The sequence below is a fragment of the Erinaceus europaeus genome, chromosome 8 (assembly GCF_950295315.1).
Source record: "Erinaceus europaeus chromosome 8, mEriEur2.1, whole genome shotgun sequence".
Taxonomy (NCBI): Eukaryota; Metazoa; Chordata; class Mammalia; order Eulipotyphla; family Erinaceidae; genus Erinaceus; species Erinaceus europaeus.
The window spans coordinates 119354431-119375109 of NC_080169.1; the positions used below are offsets into that span (position 1 = coordinate 119354431).

The 20679-nt window shown below is 37.4% G+C and overlaps 1 protein-coding gene across 1 annotated transcript in view; it reads left to right on the forward strand.

Annotated features, from left to right (window-relative positions):
* The window catches only part of CNTNAP2 (contactin associated protein 2), a 2382269-nt gene that overhangs the window by 840682 nt on the left and 1520908 nt on the right, over positions 1-20679 (forward strand). Inside the window, exon 3 of the mRNA XM_060195676.1 lies at positions 18900-19093. Coding sequence (XP_060051659.1) covers positions 18900-19093 — 194 coding nt within the window. The remainder of the gene's footprint in view (positions 1-18899; positions 19094-20679) is intronic.

The following is a 20679-nucleotide window of genomic DNA, read 5'->3' on the forward strand; positions in this document are numbered from 1 at the left end:
CAATCTCATCTGTGTCAGTAAATACTTTAACTGCAACTTAACTGAAACAGTCCATTATTTAAGTGAGCTAGTTGAAGGACTGAAGTTGTTTTCTATGAGAACTTTTGTGACAAGATGGCTAAGTAAACAGTGAGAATATTCATTATCAAAGCATTTCTGGCCTCACTGTTTCATCTTCTCATTTCAAGGTATCTCATAACAATTAAGAAACCTTTTATTTTATTGTTTTATTATGGTGAAGTGAAAAAATGTGAGCTTTATCATTTGGATACTGTATTTAATAAAGTGGCAAAACATGACTCTTTTATAACTAGATCTGACTTCTAGCACAGTCTGAAGACTTATGTCCTTCCTAAAATTCATATGTTAAACCTCCTTCTTTTCTCTTTTTTCTTCCTTTTCTTATTTATTTATTTATTTATTTGTTTATTTATTTATTTATTTATTTTTGGTATTTGGAAATGGGGTTTTTGGGTGACAAGTAGGTCCTGAGGATGGAACCTTTATGAAAGGGATTAGTGCCTTATATAAAAAAGAAACCAGCCATTTCCAAGACCCTTGCACTCACTGTATGAGGTCGTATTGGGATGACAATTCTCTATGAACCTGCCTATTAATCTTCCAGTGCCGTGACCTTGGACATCCCAGCCTCCAGAACTGTGAGAAATAAATTCCTGTTGTTTACTAGCCATCATCTATGGTATTTTTATGATGGCTTTGTGAACAGACTGAGGAAAAACCATTCATTCTTCATTCTAGTCTGGTGAACTTTGTGTAATAATATATTTTCTCCCTCTCAAGCTGCAGAGTCAATTCTATTCTGAAAAGCCAAAACCAGGGATGTGGTTAGACAAGAAGATGTGACTTTTTTTTTCCCTTAACAGTATATATTAACCATTAAGGTATAGCAAATATTTTCAAACTTTTGCTTCTTTTTTTTTTCATGAGTATCAACTTTATTCTTGAAATTGCCATTCAATTCCATTGCTAAATCAAGCAATTTCAAGTTTGCACTATGAGGGAAAAATACTATTAAAGAAGGTTTTTTTTTTTTGCAAGGGGAATTCATGACTTTATGTAAATAACATTCAGGGAAGACTGTACTAAAAAAAAATATATATATATATATTTATAAGGCCTAACAGTGATATATACATATTTTCTAGTGTTTCCCTAGTTCTTCAGACCCCAGGGAAGTAAAACTTAAAAAATATTTTCTACTGACATCAAAATACACCTACTACAATTTTGTTGAAATAGTTTTATATTGTTATTATAAGAATACAAAATAAATAAATAAACATCCCTCTTTATTAAAACAGATTCCTTAGCTACAGCAGATATTTATGTAAAGACTGTTTTGTGATATATGCCTTTATAGGAATCCATGAGGGTTTTAAGCATAAACTTGGAAATAGCATAATGCTTGCTACCCTCCAGGAATTAGGGTTAGAATTAAAATAGATAAGTTGCTCAGAAATTGCTGACCAGGTAGGATGGAGTCACTTACCATGCATGAATTACAGGGACAAGAAGAATTATAAAAGTTACTCAAGTTTGTTCTAAAGAATTTGTTTACTGTAGCTGATCTTGAAAATAATCCTTTTGTATTTCCTCTCTATAAAAATGGAAATAAGACAAAGAGAGTCTTTATGATCTATGTTTTATAACAGCTAAAATTGCTGTTACTTCATTTTGATACTGAATATAAAAACATAAAATGTGGAGAAATGAGCCAATTTTCCATTTACTTCAAGTCATTAGATTTATTCATCCCAATCATCAAGAATTATTCATTCCAATCATCAAGAATTATTCATTCCAATCATTTCACCAGGAAATGACCTCACTTTTCTATGTTTTCAGGTTGATCTGATATCTCAATTAATCATGTATTCAGTCAGATATTTATCTTGTAGAATGGGAGAACTGACAATATATTGTGTATCATTGTATATAGGAATTTTAGGGCATAAATTGAATATCATTGTATACATGCAGACAGTTTTGAAATTATCAATAAGTGGGAGAGAAAGTGTGTGTGTGTGTGTGTGTGTGTGTGTGTGTGTGTGTGTGTGTGTGTGTGTTAAGAACCTTCAACATATATGGTTTCACTGCCCTAGGTCATTTCTCTTATTCAGAGTGACAGAGAAAAACCAGTTCTCTCCACAGGTCTGGGTTATAGTAGCCACCCTGGTGTCTTAAATGTGCAACTTTGTACACTAGCCCTGTGCTATCTCCCTGAAACTTTGTGTAGATCATTGCAGATATCACTAACAACACTGCATAAACAACAGCTGAACTTATCATTACACTGGCAATATGTGTGGTTCACTCTTGCTTTTCTGCATTTCTTCTACTAGTCTAGTCATCTTTATCACAGAGCCTCTGCCCTAGAAAATTATGAGGTTTCAATAGCAGGTCCCTATAGCAGACAACATAGAGATATTACTTGCACCATTAATCATTTTGTTAATAAAAAATAAACCAGTGAAAACATTTCCATCCTGTAAGTGTGCAGCTGACACTTTTCTTTCATAAGTTAAAGAAACAATACTTAATAACTAAAACTTATTATATAAAATATTACTTGCTGGGCATTAAGATTTCATGATATATAGAAGAATCAGTTTTGAGATTCCCTTAGTGTTAGTCATATAGATGGAAAGTGCTAGAGAAGTCAAAAGATTTTCCTTCCAAGATGAAGTCAGTTACTGAAGCTTTCACTTGGTAACACATGTGTTCTCAGGTAGATGCCCTTCAGAGGTTAAAGCAGGCCTCCCTCATGGAATAATGAAGGACTAAGAACTTTTCTTCCTTGTTTGCAGCTGAACAAAGTGCCCTCTTACTCACTCCTCTGATCCTGCATAAGCCACTTGCTCATTCACTTAATCAGGCTTTGCTTAAAGTCCTAAGACTTAAGTGATTTCTGCTCTACTCTTACCTCTAAGTAGCTTATTTAATAACTTACAGGTGACTTCCATTTTTGTACTCTGAAGCCCCTACAAAACTACAGATTCATTTCCTCCACCCTTCCAAGCAACATTCATGTAAGTTTCATGCAGAAGAATGTCTTATTATTTATTTATTAATCAGGAAGAATAGCATCATTAGAATGATGGCTTTTGGTTGTTTGTTTTCTGGACTTGAGCAGACAGAACACTTTCTAATTAACTGTTATTTTAAAATCTCTGCACAGTGTAACAGTATGCCTGCCAGAGATGAGGTATGAAATGTGGAAGCAGTAGATTTCCACACACAATATTGAACTCCTTCCATTATGACTTTTAAGGTTTAAGAGACCGCTCACTATTTGTGCATATAAACCCCTAGACCTATCTTGCACTTAGATATTTAGGGAGCACATGGAAATGAATGACACTCTTTATTTTTTATTTTATTTTCCCTCTTGTTGTCCTTGTTGTCTTCTTTATTATTATTGTTGTAGTTATTGTTGTTGTTATTGATGTCATAATCGTTGTTAGATAGGACAGAGAAAAATGGAGAGAGGAGGGGAAGACAGAGAGAGGGAGAGAAAGACACCTGCAGACCTGCTTCAATGCCTGTGAAGCGACTCCCCTGCAGGTGGGGAGCCAGAGGCTGGAACTGGTATCCCTCTGCTGGTTCTTGCTCTTTCCACCACCTGTGCTTAACCCACTATGCTACCACCCAACTCCCGATGAAGCTCTTTAATCATGCTTATATAGGTGGGTCAATCAGGTGCTTCCTAGTTTTTATATCAAAGAAAAATCATCAAAGTGTGGTCTGAGAGATGACGCAGTGGAAAAAGCATTGGATGTTCAACCTTGAGTTCCTGAGTTCAGTTCTCAGCAGCACATGTATCAAAGTGATATCTAACTCTTTCTCTCTACCTATCTTTCTCATGAATAAATAAATAAATTCATTTAAAAAAGAATCATGAGACCCAGAGAGATAGTACAGTGGTAATACATATGATATATGTAAGAGAATTATACAGCAGAACTGAATGGAGCTCTGATCTATCTCTCTCTCTCTCTCTCATAAAAATAAATGAGTAGATTTTCTTAATTCAAAGAAGAATCATGCTTTCAATGACTTTGTCTTTGCTACAATATTTTCACTTGCCCCTGTTGTCCTATGCAAGTGACTTCATTTACATGAGCTAGACAAATGCTTGCTTGCTTCAATGCAGAATCATTTCATTTCACCCAGAGAATTCCTGATGCTATCCTTAAACCTCTTTCCATTGGAAATATCAAGTCCATGTTATTGAAAACAAGACAGGCGTGTCGTCTGACTGGATACTCCATCTACAACATGAAGTCATCAGTATTGTCAGGAAGGCACTGCTGGGAAAATGATACTACCTGATCTGTCTAAGAATGGGACTCACAGCATCTCTTGTATCTTCATCATTCAGGAAGATGAATCCTTTTATGTGGCAAGTAGTTCTAAAAGAGTCACAGTTAAAGTTTTGTTTCCTATATACAGAGACATGCTATTCTTTATTTTCCTTTTTTAAAAAAAATTTTTCTTAGGGACTTCATACTGATTTACAACATTATGAGACAACAGGGATTCAAGTTAGTTTCAACCACTATTAAATCTTTGTGCCATCTTATGCATAGTATGCTTGTGTCAAGACTCTTCACTTTTCTTCTTTTATTGACTAATCTAGAAGTAGTACTTATTATATAAAATGAAGATACCTTTCTGAAGTCCAAGATTTAGTGTTTGCCTTTCTTAAATTATAGTAAAAATACAGCTGACCTAAGTAGTGTCCTGAAAATGCTTTTGTAATTTTTTAATATGTATAACTCAACTTGCAAGTTGTGTCTTTCTCAACAACTCAACTGAAATGATGAGTGTTAAACCACAGACCTCAACAGATTTGCTTTGCCTAGTTGCAAAACATTAAATGAATTTAGTGCTGCAATTTATACTGGAAATTTTCAACACAGTGGAGCCTTTGCTCTGAATGTTCTTAGGAGAGTAAGCTGGTCTCTAACCATCTTCAATAAAGAAACTTTCTTTCTCCCTACAAGACATTTATTTTAAATTTATTAAATTCAGTTCAATAATCACATTTTAAAATATTTTTAAAATTTTATTAATGGTTTTATATTGATTTTATAAACTACATGTCAACAGAAATATAAATCCACTCCTTTCCCAACACCAGGGTTCTGAATCTTCAGTCTCTCCACTGAAAGCCACCATAGTTCCCCTAAGGATGTAGACATGGGCCAACCATCATTTCCACAACTGTCTGTCCATTTATACATATTTTCCCCTTTTTCTTTCTGATAAAACCTTCTCTTTCCCTTCAAGCCACTCATGACAGCATCACTACCTCCATATTTCCCTCTCCTTTTCCTCCTCTTTCCCTGGGAACTGGTGTTCAGAGCCCTCTTATCTTCCTCCTCCTATCACTTCTCCCCCACTGGGAGTGTAGATCAAGGTTGTTTATGGGTGTGCAGAAGGTAGGAGTTCTGGCTTCTGTAATTGCTTCTCTGTTGGACAGGGGCGTTAGCAGGTCTATCCACACCCCCAGCCTGTTTTTATCCTTCCCTAGTGGGCCAGAGCTCTGGAAAGACAAGGCTCTAGGACACACTTGTGAGATCACCTGCCCAGAGAAATTAGGATGAAACTATGGTAGAATCTACAACTTGGTGTCTGGAAGGTGGTGAGACATAAACAGAGACAAAATGGATAATGAACAAGAACCAAAAAGTACAAACAGAGCATATGAAATTAGGGGTCTTAGGGTAAGAAAGCTAAGAAGTCCATTTTAGGTATGTTCCTGGGGGAACACAATTATGGTAGTTTTGCTTGAGTTTGATAGCTAGCCTGAAGTTGGATAAGAGTATTGGCTGAGAAAAATGGTGTCAGAGTAGAGGAAAGGGCTAGAAAGTTGGATTAGGACAGAAAGTAACTCTCATTCTTGAGTTTTTTTTTTTTTTAATTCCAAACTAAAAATAATTTATAGGAAAATGACTAATCTAAGGAGAGGCAGATGAAACAGACTATATTGTGCCAAAAATATACTTCTACATATTTTAATCAAAATGTCTATTTTTAAAACTTTATCATCTAGATGCATACAAGATGAGATATTTTTCTTTTTTTTTTTTTTGTTATGAGGTACCATAGCTTCATTAATGAAAGAAAGTACATTTCAATTATTTTAGATAACAGAAGATTGAACCATTTATTGAAGTTTCTCCACAAAATTTTTACATCTTTGGTCCTTTTAATGCACTATGATGTAATTGACTCTCCTTCTTATTCATTCTCATTCAACATTCTTGGTGTTTTTAATTATTTTTATAGAAATGCATTGCTTTATAACATGAATTACAGTTCTGCATCATAAATAAACATCATACTACAGTATGTCCCGCCCCATTCTTCACCACACAAATGATCAATTTCACCTTATTTTTTAAAAAAAAGTCATTAATTTCTCCTTTTTTTTCTCATGAACATCAATTTTGAATAACAGTTTTATATTCTCTTAAAAGGCATTATATATTTAGTTCATTTGCTTCCTTTACATACCACACATGAGTGAGATCATCTCTCATTGTCTTTATTTGCCTTGTCAATGGCCTGGACTTGTGCGTCTTTTGATAGTCTTATAGATTATAGGATATTGTTTTCTGGACTGTTTAATAAGTTTCCTTGCCAATTTTTCTTGGGTTATTTGAATATCTGTTACTGACTAGTAAGAATCACTTATATATTTTGCATACCAACATTTAGTTGGTGAGGTGTTCAGAAAAATATTCCCCGAGTTATAGTTACTCTTTACTTTGTCATTACTGGTTTCAATAATCTGAGTTTTTGAGATAGAAAGAGAGAGACAGAGTCTGGGACTCAGTCCTGGGTCACATGCATGACAAGGCAATTATCCTACCCCGTTAGTTTCTCTCTGGCCTTGAATAGACACAATTTTAACTTTCTGTTTGTAATAATTTAAGGAAGAGCCATAATATCATATGAAGGAAGTTGGGCAGTAGCGCAGCAGATTAAGTGTAATGGCACAAAGTGCAAGGACTGGCATAAGGATCCTGGTTCGAGCCCCAACTCCCCACCTGCATGGGAGTCGCTTCATAGGCGTTGAAGCAGGTCTGCAGGTGTCTATCTTTCTCTCCCCCTCTCTGTCTTCCCCTCCTCTCTCTGTTTCTCTCTGTCCTATCCAACAATGATGACAACAGCAGCAGCAATAATAACTACAGCAATAAAAAAACAAGGGAAACAAAAAGGAAAATAAAGAAATATAAAAAATCATATGAATATTCAATTAAACCAATATATTATTGGATAAATACTTTCTTAAATTTCTTATGCTCTCCTTGTTAGTAGATACATGTATTCATGTGACTTTGGCTCAGAAACATGTATTTTTGTCTCTTTGTCTATCCTTAATGCTCTCACAATATGTGTTCATCTTACATTGTTTTAATACCCCAAAAGTAAGGGTAATTAGCAGGAAGATACAACTTAATCTTATAATAACCCAGAATATTTAGACTCTACTTAACAAGGAAAATGAGCTGATCTGTATTTCAGCAAGGACATGGAACAGTAGAATCTCTTATGATACAGTGGGTATGGATAGAGTAAATATCAAGATGTTGACCTGACAACTATACTCTTGGACATACACACAACAGAAATGTACAAAGAGGTTTTCACAAAATGGACAAGAGTATCGATGGCAAGACTGTTCATAACTCCAAACTGGAACTGCCCAAATGTTCAGCCTCTGTGTGAAAAGTAACCTATTATACAATGCACTATTAGGCACAACAACAAAAACAAGAAATTTGGCATTTCAGATAGCCTTAACGTGAACCTTTGGAGTAGTTCATTGTGGAGGAAATCAGTGAGCCTATACATAAAAGGATATATAGTGAGTGTTGATGGGATCTTGACAATGACTTCCATATAGATATGATTGCTGACTACACAATTAAGTTCAGTTTGTGATAATTCCTAATACTTCATGCTTGTGATGTGTGTAGGTAAATGGGTAAATGGACATATATATACACATAAATACATATATATGTAATAGATAGATAGATGAGTGATATACATCTTTATTAGAAATGCCTTAATCAAAATGTTTTGAATGTAATACTGAAAATATTGTATTGCAGCTTAGTGCCATGATTTTAGCACTATATTTCTGCAATGTGAATTAAGACTGCAGAATAATCTCTAAGCATTAGAAATTATTACCAGCCAGTCAAGAACATTTTACATCATAATTCAGTTAGTTATCCTATTAGGTCTCTCTGCCAGCTCTGTATAATTGACAAATTTCATAAGCATGTCTCAATGCCTCCAATAATAAAAACATTACAGATGACAGTGTGCAGCATAGAACCTTCTGGAACATCAGCACAGAGTTCTCTACAAGCTGACAGACTCATTCATCAGCATATTTGGTGTATGATTATTAGCCATTTTTGAATTTACCCAAACCTGATATCTCCCTGATCACCTTTTACAATTTGATACTTGTTAGGATACTGTCAAATGTTCTGCTAAATCAAGTTGTAGACACTCCGATGGAATTCATGGTTTTATTTTAAACAAACAACAACAGAAACTGATTTAAAAAAAAAAATGAAAGGACTGGGAGACAGCCTAATAGTTCTGCAAAAGACTTTCATGCCAGAGATTCTGACGTCCCAGCTCCAATCTCTACCACCATCATAAGCTCTCCCCTTCTATCCCATTCAGTAAAATAAAATGCATACTCTATTTACTAAAAAAAAAAGAAAGAAAGAAAGAAAGAATTTCTTAAGTCCAGAAATACCACTAGTGTCACTTCTACTCACCTTGCATTTTCCCTTTCTCAGTTTATTTAATTTTAAAGAATATGTAAGGATGTGAGGGCAGTCTGGCTGTGATGTCTGTCACCCCATTGATGGCAAGGGCTGATTCAGCTGATCAGGCTGGCTAGGCTGTTGTCCCCTTCTTCCCTCCGTACTTCATGTGTGTTCCTCACAAAACGGCATGCTTGCTAGAAGAAGAGGACCTTCCCCCAAATAGAGAGGGCTCTAGTCTTTGATCAAGGCTATAGAGTAGCTGTGCTCCCATGTTAGAAATTCCATACAAGCTCTCAAGAATATGTAAATACCTCATTTCTCTCTATGCTAGTTATTGTTTTTTTCAATGAAGTTTACTAGTTTTGCATATTTGAATACCTTACATATGTTTATTTCCACGATTCTGTAGTCACTATTATATTTGAAATTTACTTTCAATAAACTCTTGACTATCAGCTGATGTGTGAGATAATTTATTTTCTTTCCTGTGGTTTGTGATTTAGGTATGCACAGTCTATTTAAGGCCCTCTCTCTCTCTCTCTTTCTCTCTCTCTCCCCTCCTCTATAGCTTAGTAACTTTCTTTAAGAAGCTTCTCAGATTCTCTATCATGAAGCCACACTTTTCACTGATGACTCCTAGGGCAGAAAGAGAACTCATAGCATTAGCACATAGAACTTGCATGCCTGAGGCCCTAGAAGTCCCAAATTCAATATGTCAGACCACATATGTCAGACCAAAGTAGCCTTCTGTTCTCTCTGTCTCTAAGATAATAAATAATTCTTTTTTTAAAATTTTGAATTTTATTTATGATAGAGACAGAAGTTTAAAAAGAGGGTAAAAGAGAGTGATAGAGAGAGAGAGAGAGAGAGAGAGAGTGTGTGTGTGTGTGTGTGTGTGTATTCTCACTGTTTATGAAGCATCTTCCAGCAGGTGGGGACTTGAACCCAGGTCCTTATGCACTGTAATGTGTACAGTAACCAGATACACCACCACCCAGCCCAATAAATAACTCATTTAATGTATGTAATAAGTCTTTTAAAATATACACTGATAACCCCATGCCTGTTGTGAGGGAGTCACTGGCCCAGACACAGAATCATGGGATGGCTTTTCTCATTCATCTCAGATCAGTCCGTTTTCTATTTTAGACATGAAGTCTCACAACCCTCACTGCTCCTGTCAGCAAAGCGGCTGTTGTCTAGCTCTTCGCAGAAGCCAGCTGGCCCTTGGGCTGTCTTGATTTTTTGACTTGATGCAGCCTTCCTTTCTCTGGGGCACACAGGGAACTTGGGAACAAGCATGCACACTTGGTACCCAAAAGTCACCCACCAGGCTGCACTGTGTGCTGCCAAAGTCTCTACCTCCAGGAGCCTCCGCCTCCTTCCCTACTCTTTGCTTTACATTCTGGTTGCATTGCTCATGCATAGAGATGTTTATCTTATTTTTGATCCTAGTTATGTCTTTCCAATTTTTTTTTTTATCTATTTTACCTAAGAGAGAGAGAGAGAGAACTGTGTATTTAGAGCCAATGGAGGCCCCAAAGCCTGAAGTTATAATGCCAGGAGGTCTCACTTTCCATTTATTCTTTTCATTAGCCAGGAATTTCCCAGCCTGCCATTAAAAGTACTCTGTATTTGAATGGATCCCTCTTCCCATCTTTTGCTTTTAAATTAGAGGCTTATGGCCTCTGGTGTTATTACCAATGGGCATCAGGCTAAGGTGGGAACTATGTGTCATGAGAAAAGAAGCCCCATAGTATCTCTCTGGAACCTTCCATTTAGGTGTTCAGAAATACTGGTTTGCAAATTATGAAGAGGAATCTAGTCTCCCCCACTGTGAACTACCATACGTATAGAATATTGGTTTTATCCATTTATCCAGATTCATGTTGTAATTTCTTACTCAAGTAATCAAAGTAAAGAGGGCATCTAGAAAACTGTTGGTCTATTTACATAATCATTGTTTTGTCTGAGACGCACCCTGTCTGCAGGGCCCTGGTTTAATCCCCACTAGTTCGAACTCTCTTTTCGCCCCATCCCCTCTCCTTGTCACCTACCCCTTCCTTCCTGGAGAGTATAAATGCAGATGGATAAAGCCAGCATGGCATTGCATTCCAGCTCAGCCACGAGAGTTCCTGGTTCCTCTCCCATGTCGCTGAGTAGGCAGCAGCCTAGGTTGGCTCCAGCAGAGTTCTCTCCAACCCAGAGAGCCTGTGCCTGGGAAGAAGCATCCTCAGGCTAGCCCAGCATCTGGCACCTGAACAGGGACTGGCAGAAAACACTCTGCAACTTTATATATATTCTTTCTCTCTCTCTCTCTCTCTCTCTCTCTCTCTCATAAACATACACACACACACACACACACACACACACAGAAAGAAAGTCATATAAGAGGGACATATGTACACAAGAAAAAGACAGAAGGAGAGAGAGAAGAGCCAGGAGATAGCTTACTGGCAGAGTACATGCATTTATGTCTGTGAAGACCTAGGTTTGAATCCACATGGGAACATTTTGCATGGAAGAGAGTTTTATATTCTTCCCACCCCCTAAAAAACAAAGAATGGAAAATTGGTCTGAGAGATTGTTTATCTGTATTGCATACCACTGTAATTAAAAAATAAAGACTTGGTTGTGTTGCATAAAGGACTTGGCTGTGGCACAGTGAGGAGTGGGTTGAAACAATCCAAGCTTTATTAGGCAGTACTGTAGTATGGGATGTTATATTTTAGGTACGGCAAAAGAAACAGTTATCAACAGGGGTAAGAGTAAGCTCCTCTCATTAGTCTATAAATTAGTTACCAAAAGTTCAGCCCCATGAGATAAACAAATATCAGTAGAGGTATAGGTTTCTCATTATGGCTGTAGAGGATTCTAGAGTTTACTGGCTAGCTGAGTTACATGTGTTCAGTTCCTCTGGTTGGGAGCAGTATGGTGGGTCTTGGGTATCCTTAGCCAGGATCTGTGTGAGCAGGACAAGAAGCAGGGGCCAAAAGGGCTGGACTTCTGGCTGCCTGTGTTTAAGTCTGTTCCATCCACCCACAATCCCTTGTGTGTTTATGCAGATCTTAGTATGCCCTGTCACAGGCTGACATCAGCTGTGTGCTGTGTTCAACTTCCTATAGTTGGCCTGTATACTGCATCACAACAGCATATGTTCTAGGACTTGAATTTATTACCCAGGGATCCTATTAAGAGGAGGAGGAGAGGGAGCCAGGCGGTAGTGCAGTGGGTTAAGCACACATGGCACAAAGCAAAAGGACCTATGTAAGGATCCCGGTTTGAGCCACCAGCTCCCCACCTGCAGGGGAGTCGCTTCACAAGCGGTGAAACAGGTCTGCAGGTGTCTGTCTTTCTCTCCCCCTCTCTGTCTTCCCCTCCTCTCTCGACTTCTCTCTCTCCTATCCAACAACGATGACATCAATAACAATAGTAACTACAACCAGGGCAACAAAAGGGAATGAATAAATAAATAAATAAATAAATAAATAAATAAAAAGAGGAGGAGGAGAAAGAGAAATAGAAAATATATTGAATGAGAGAAAGGCATGAACGGAAGTAAGAGAGATGTGAATGACATAAAGAATAGAATCCTTGTTGTTTAGAGAATAATAAGAGTTCTATGTGATGTTCCTATTTCAAGTCATTCTTAACATTTTTTTGGTATTTAGGCTCAGCCTATGAAAGTGACAGTATCCATGAATTAAACCACAGAGACTGAAGGTTCAAATCCAGGCACCACTTTAAGGCAAACCTGAGCAGTGTTCTGTACTCTTGGCCTCTTTTCTCTTTGACCTTTTCTTCCCTCCTCAGTTATTATCTTTCTGTCTTATAGTAAATCAGTCTTATACATTCAAGTACAAAAACCCAAGCTACTCATAATCTACTGGAGACTTTGGGTTCCATTGGTCTTATGTCAGAGTTCTTCTGAGGTCTTCTTAGAAATAGAATTCAATGACTGTTCAATGTCCCCACCTCTTCAACTTTGCACTTACTCCTTTTGGATTTTCCTGATGTCTCTGGGGGAAACGTCTGCCCTCTTCCTCTGTCTACAATGTGCACTTCTATACTCTTCTATACTATTTCTTGATAAAAGAAGTATCATCCTTAATCCTCAGATCGATAGAGGTTACGTATTTCACAAGCCAAATGAACAAAGGAATCAGCTTCCCCAAATTGCCTTGCCTGATAGATCAAAGAGAAAGAGGAAACTTCTCATTGATCTTTCCACCAGGTTCCTCATGAAAGTCTGACATTTGCCCTCCCCTGGAGGTTAATTACTGTGTTCTCCAAATATATTTCTGCCAAGGGATATTTTTTGAACATCTATGCTTGTTGCTTTGAGTCTTTTGTGCCACCATAAACTTAGCAATAAATTGCATTTTTTAACATAATGAGATTGAAGGGATTAGGTGGTTGTATGTTAATTGCCTCCTTATTGAAAAATTATGAATTATTTATAATGCCCTGAAATCATGGTTAACTAAAGAAAATTTAATCTGGAATATTCTTTTTCAAGATGAACTAAAAGGAACTGTCTAAATTTCACTGGTCAATTGTGCTTATTTTATTTTAATTTTCATTGTTTTTTATTGTTATTTATAAAAAGGAAACACTGACAAAAAACATAGGAGAAGAGGGGGTACAACTCCACACAATTCCCACCACCAGAACTCCAGATCCCATCCCCTCCCCGGATAGCTTTCCTATTCTTTATCTAAGGAACTCTTGGGGGTATGAAAATATATAGAAGAGAAATAATAATTCAGAACTAAGAAGAAGGAAAAGAGATGCTGCAAAGCCCAGCTCTTCAGGAAAAATTTCAGATTTTCCCAACTTGGGCTTCCCATCAGGTGCCAGCCTCTGGTTGAGACTCTAAGAAGCATTGAATCTGAACACTCACAGGAAGGGGCTTGAATATTGGTAAAGTGATTTTTTTTTTCTACTCTGGAAATTCCTGAAGAAGATGAATAACTAATGACGTTCCTTAAGAGAGTAAAATTTAGGGGGTTGAGCGGTGGTGCACGGGGTTAAGCGCACATAGTACATAGTACAGACCTGAGCAAGAATCATTGTTCCAGTCCCCAACGCCCCACCTGCAGGGGTGTCGCTTTACAAGTGGTGAAGTAAGTCTGCAGGTGTCTATCTTTCTCTTTCCCTCTATCATCCCCTCCTCTTTGAAATTCTCTCTACCCTATACAAAAAAAAAAAAAGGCCTCCGTGAGCAGTAGATTCATCGTACCTGCACCAAGCCCCAGCGATAACCCTGGAGGCTAATAATAATAATAATAATAATAATAATAATAATAATAATGTAAAATTTAATAGTAAAAAGAAAAAAGAAAAAAAGTTTGTTGTCTACATTGGGTATCACAGTCAAGTAATATTACATGACATTATATGCAACAAAATGAACTCAGCCAAGGATGTGATTATTTTTTGATGTCTCTCTTTTGTGTGATTGTAGTGATATGTTTTGTTTGTACATGTATTATAAACCCCACTAATTCATTGCTAACATTTTCATTCTAAACACACCTATCTTTGAGAGCAATTGGAGACCACAGCAAATATTTCATATATACGGACTTGTTTTTTAATCCTAAAATGCACTATTTATAGTATAGACTTGCTTCTGATGGATCTCACTGCTTCCCCCCCCCCCCAGATATCATTATATTGAAAGGATATGTTTGAAGAATAAAGAATTTTAGATTAGCATAATTCTTCTTTTTCATCTTTCTCTTAATTCACATCCGATAGGCTGTTCCATGTCTATCCATTTCCATGACCTTTCTGTTTATGCAGATCTGTTACTCTCTGCTAACCACACTCTCAAAGAGTTTCCCTTTAAATGTTGGCCCATATTCCCAGAAGGATAAAGGATAGGGACATTTCCAATGAAAAGGATGGAACATGGGGCTCTGGTGGTGGGAACTATATGGAATTATACCCCTGTTAGCTTACAGTCTTATTAATCATTTTTAAATCACTAATAATAAAATAAAATAAGTTTCCCTTTAGAATTTCTTAAAAAAAAAAAACAGTCATTTATCACCAGGTAAGGTATGTTTTTCTCTGTATTTGTCCTGTTGGGAGATCAATTTTTCAAGTATCTAAGTTTGTAGGTTTCAACCACAGATGTTTCAAATGCATTTTTTTCTGCTTCAATTTCAATTTTCTTTGCTTTTAGTATTCAATGTCCAAATGTTCGATGGGTTACTCATTTAGTTCATCCCCATACTCTTCCCCCTTCTTTGCCTCAATTTGAAAGGTGTATATGACCCTGTATTCAAATCCATTCATGTTTACTTCACAGTTTATTCTGCTACAAACCTATGTGGTGCATTTTCATTGCAAATAAAATTTCTAGTTTAAAACTTCTGTTTTGTTCTCTCTTATTTTGTGGAGCCAGATGTTTACATATGTAACACTTCACTGCTCCAGTGTCAACTCTTTCATTCAAAGAGAAAGAGACAGAGAGAGAGAGATAGAGAGAGAGAGAGACAGAAAGACAGACAGAGAGACAGACTAAGACAAACAGAGGCAGAGAGAGCAGTACTGAGGCTTCCAGAGAAATGTCAATTCCCATGTGATAAGAGGCCTCATAATGGAACCTGGATCCTCAAACACTAGTAACAACATCCTGTGACTTGGTGAATTCTCTCTTGTGGAGAGAATAGTAGCAAAACACTGATTCAAATGAAGTAGAAACACCTACTCCCCAAAAGAACTATGTATACCTAGGTTTATAGCAGTTCAATTACAAGCCAAACATGGAAGCAACTCAAATGCCCAAGGACCTAAGAAAGTGCCTAAGAAAGCTGTGGTATGTATACATAATGGAATACTACTCAGCTATTAAAACGTGCAGTCACCATCCTTGCCTCATCTTGAGTAGAACCTAAGTGAGATACAGGAAAAGAAGGGCACACACTGGATGATATCACATGTAGGAAGAACTGAAAAATAGGGACAGATGGGTTGGGCAGTGGCACAGGTTTGAGTCCCTGTTCATCAGCTGTAGGGTAGACACCTTACAAATGATGAAATATGTGCTGCAGAACCCTCTCTCTCTCTCTCTCTCTCTCTCTCTCTCCCCCTCTCCCCCTCTCTCTTTTTTCCTCCCTCTCCCTCTCCCCTCTCTCTTTTTCTCCCTCTCTCTCTTTCTCTCCCTCTCTATCTTCTTACCCCTTTCCTCTCAATTTCTCTCTGTCCTATCAAAAAAAAAAAGGCTGCAAGGATGAGCGAATTTGTTATGCAGGCACCAAACCCTGATAATAACGCTGCTTGCAACAAAGATAGAAATGGGACAAAAAGAAAAACAAAAAGTGAAACTTGGATTGGGTGTGGTATATTACGGCAAAGCAAAAGTCTTTGGGGAATTAAATGAAAGGGTGGAGAAGCATTGGTGTCCTGGCTGGTTTCGGTCATTAAAGGATCTATGTTAGGGTCAGAGTGTTTTGTAGACACTTGTCATAGGGAGATGAGAGAGTCTCCCCATGTGTCAACAACTATAGTGTAAGCCATTAATCCCACAATGAAATACCTGAAGAAAAACCAAATCTGCACTGTGCAGAGGGAAAGGTACAGGCCCTATCTGACAAACTATAGTCTGACGATTGACTATTTTGTTTTCTTGTATTGTTTTTCCTTGCCATTAATATTCCTTATCTATTGCTTCACTATTTACTCACCTTTATTTTATTTATTTTTTTTGAAGGAATGGCACTATCTTGAAATTGCTTCCTTCAAGTCCTAACCTGTCGATTTCATGGTCTCTGTCATTTGTCAGTCTGTTTCTGTTCACAGACTTTTGTCTGTTGGTGAGTCACAGAAACCGTTTCCCACTTCTTCCAATGACTACTTTGTTTTAAAGTTCCCCCACTGCCACATAACAAATGCTATGCTGTCGAGTTTCTAAATTTTCCTTAATTGAGTATTGAATTTTGTTCAAAAAAGAAGCTAATTTATTTGTAGGTCAGACTGATCTACTTTACAGACTAGTTACCCACTTTTTTTCCCCCTCCATATATTATCAGAGTGGCCCTCGTTTAAAGACAAAATTGCTCTGTGTCTTTCTGTACTCTGTACTGGATTGTTCAATACATTATTTCCATCTTGTAGTATCTGAAAGCAAAACAGCATCAACCCTCATTAACCCTGTGCATCCCTGATTGTTCATTTCAGAAATCTCTTCATCTGTTTTTGTTTGTTTGGTTTTGGAGTCTTGTTCTGCAAATGGAATCCAGTATTCACCCTGGCTCTAAACTCCATAGACTTGTCAGAAAATCTCTTCAAATTTCCAGGCCTCTTTCTTTGCACATTGGTCTCCACCTCCTCTGGGACTCTGTTCTGAAAATTCTTCCTTTCTCTGATTAGCTTCTGTTCAGATCTGCCCTCATCTCAGGGACCCTGTTCCCTGTTTGGAACTATCTTTCCAATGTCATGATCCAGAAAGTGAATCAGGCAAGAAGCCAGAAAGCTACGCGTTCTCTATTCCTTTTTTCATCCTGCCCTCTGAATCTGGGTCCAAACTACCAGTTGTCAAACCCCCAGAAGAAATAATTTCACACTTTTTTTTTAAGTTTTGTCATTGTTATTCTCTCAGCTGAATTCAGAAATAAGCCGTATAGATATCGTTAAGTGAATGATATATCCGTAGTGATCTACAAAATGAGTTTTATGTTTATAACCCTTGTAGAGTAAACTATTTTATTGTCAGCCTTTCCAATTCTTATTTGAAAAGTAATACATATATTTTCCTATACAGTCCTTTGGATTATTTTTTGAATATTTTCATTTTATGACCATTAGTAGCCACACTCACTCAAAAAATATGATATTGCCTCTTAGCACTTAGCAATATACCATATTTTCTGTAAAACATTTACATGCAGTCATATTTTACATACTACTATAAATTAACATTTTATTTTACATTAGTGCTATGTTTCTAATAAAGTTTTTTTTGCATTATTACTATTTATCATTGCTATTTGCATGCAAAATTATGGAAAAAAGCTTCACTTTGTTTAGAAACATAGATTATCATTCAAAGAAATATGATTTTCTGGAGAAACTGGTTGCACAGTTCTTCCATGTTCGTGACTATCCTGCCAGGTTGACATTATACCTTAGTTCTTAGTTCTCCTGTGAACAAAAGTTTAATGTGAGATTAGGCTTCAATTTAAGAAATCCTAGTATTTCCTGAACTTTGTCAAGTAAAATACATTTTTAGACTTGTGTATACTTGAATTGATTTTCACGTTTACTCTACTAACAAGGCTTCACATAAAGAATTAAAAGATTGTTGGATATTTTGCCAGGCTAGCTTCATGGGCAGGAGACAGAGGACCAGAGATTCATGGCTGAGTGGTACGCAGTTCAGTCTTTATTCATGTGGAACACAGTGAAATCTAAGCTATCTAAACTATCTATAATCACAATCTTGTCCTTATATAGATACTCGCTAAGTAGGGTGGAAACAGGATGTGACGTAGAGAGGGTGGAGCGAAAAGAGACTGGTGCAAATCAGGGTGTGACAAAGAGAGGGGGCGGAGCAAAAAGACATCATGAACCAGTGGGGATTAAACCAATGCCCTGCAGGCAGGGTGGTGCTTAGTTATCAGTGGTTATGTAAACAGAAGCAGGGGGGATTAAACCAATGAAACAGAAGGGGTTTTAGAAGCAGAATTAGAAGCATATCAACAATATTTCTTTTCCTAGTGATTTTCTTTTTTAGTTGAGGAATTCATGGTAAATTGATCAACCCTCAGCCAATTAGACTCTGACATGTACTAATAAGATCTAATTGAGGAATTATGAAGACATTTGCTCAGGAGAAAATGAGCACATAATTACACCATAAAAAGGTTAGAGTATCAGCATTACCCAGCTGGAGGGATATTAGTTGAAGTCCCAGTGGCATCTATAAAGGACACTTCATAATCTATCTGTGAAATACAGTGCTGCCAAGGCCAATTAAATAATGTTGAATAATCCATTGTCAACTGTAGGAGTTTGACTTTCCATATCCATTCCCTTCTCTCTTGCCTCACCCTTCTCTAGGTGCAGGAGGGTGGTCTCCATCAGATAGTGACCACTACCAGTGGCTTCAGGTTGACTTCGGCAATCGCAAGCAGATCAGTGCTGTCGCCACTCAAGGAAGATACAGCAGCTCAGATTGGGTGACCCAATATCGCATGCTCTACAGTGACACTGGGAGAAATTGGAAACCCTATCATCAGGATGGAAATATCTGGGTGAGTCACTGTTTAAAAAAAAAAAAAGACAAAGACAAAGAATCAAGTTGCCAATTTAAAGATGGTGAATGATGCACTTTATGAGCTTGTTCTTGGCCTGTTATATACTCAGGTCAATATTTATTTCAAAACATCCTGGATATTATTTGCTCAATAAGAAGGAATAGCTTTATCAGATTTCCATCTCAATCTAATGTGCCAATAGGTGTTTATATGGTCTATCTATCTGAATAATTGAATAAATGTTCAAGTATCTGGTTGCCAACATTCCCAGAAAAAATTGACTCAGAATCTATGAGTAGACTTACGGGCACTGATACATTTTTCTTTTATTTCACTTTACCATATGGATTTTTTATTAATGACTTAATAATGGTTAACAAGATTGTAAGATAACAGGGGTGCCATTCCATGTAATTCCCACCACCAAGGTTCCGTGTCCCACTCCCTTCATTGGAAAATTCCCTCTTCTTTATCACTCTGAGAGTATGGACCAAAATTCTTTATGGGGTGCAGAGTTGAAGGTCTGCCTTCTATAACTGCTTCTTCAGTGGACATGTATGTTGGCAGGTGGAACCATAGTCGCCAGCCTTCTATCTTTCCATAGTGGGGGAGGGTCCTGGAGAGGTGAGGTTTTCTGGGACACACTGGTGAAGTCATCTGCCCAGGGAATTCAGGATGAAATCAAGATAACATCTGCAACTTGGTGGTTGAAAGGTGGTGAGATAAAAAGCAGGACAAGTATTTTAATAAATGGGAACCTAAAATTTGGGAATATAACAGATGAAATTAGGGGTCTTCATGTGGGAAGAAGCTAGGGAGCCTATTTTACATATGTTCTAAGGGACCTATGACTTTAGTAAATTTTTCCTGAGTCTGATTGCTAACATGCAGGGGAAATAAAAATATCTGTTAAGATGGTGTCAGAGTTGAGAATAGGCCTACAAAGCTGGATTAGGGAAGAGAGTAGCTCTCAAAAATGAGGAAAATATATAAATTCCATTGACTGTTTGCCCCGTCTATCTGACCCAGGGCCCATATATATCCTATTTAGCACAGAGCCTGTGCAACCTCTTGAGTCCCTGTCAGTCTGAGCTTGCAGTTCATGGTCATAGCTGGGAACATTCTAGGATGCACTCATTTCAGGACCAGTCTCCTCTAGTGGTACAGTAGGCTGACCCAGCCTCCTTACAGAGAGTGGGGAGTCCCTACCATTGCTGTTCTATACTGAGGGTAAGATCCTGGAGAGTCCTATAGGAGAACTTATGATGATGTTCCTAATGGAAGTGACCAGCGATGGTGGAGAGAGGCATCTAGTAGGGGACTAGGCCCATCATATCTATATGAGGATCCAAGGATTCCCTGACTAGAACCCCAGATGATGGAGTGGCCTGGTATTGACCAAAAAGGCTATCATTAAAGTGAGCCAGTTTCTTGTCCTTATAAAGCTCTTGTAGTCCTTTCTTTATCTAATGAGGTCAGACTTTCTCCCAATTGTTAAATCAGTGAGTGCCATTTGTAGTATCCAAACCAGTTTTGGGTTTATTGTATCTGGCTTCAAGTTAGGGAGGGAATAGACTTAGGAT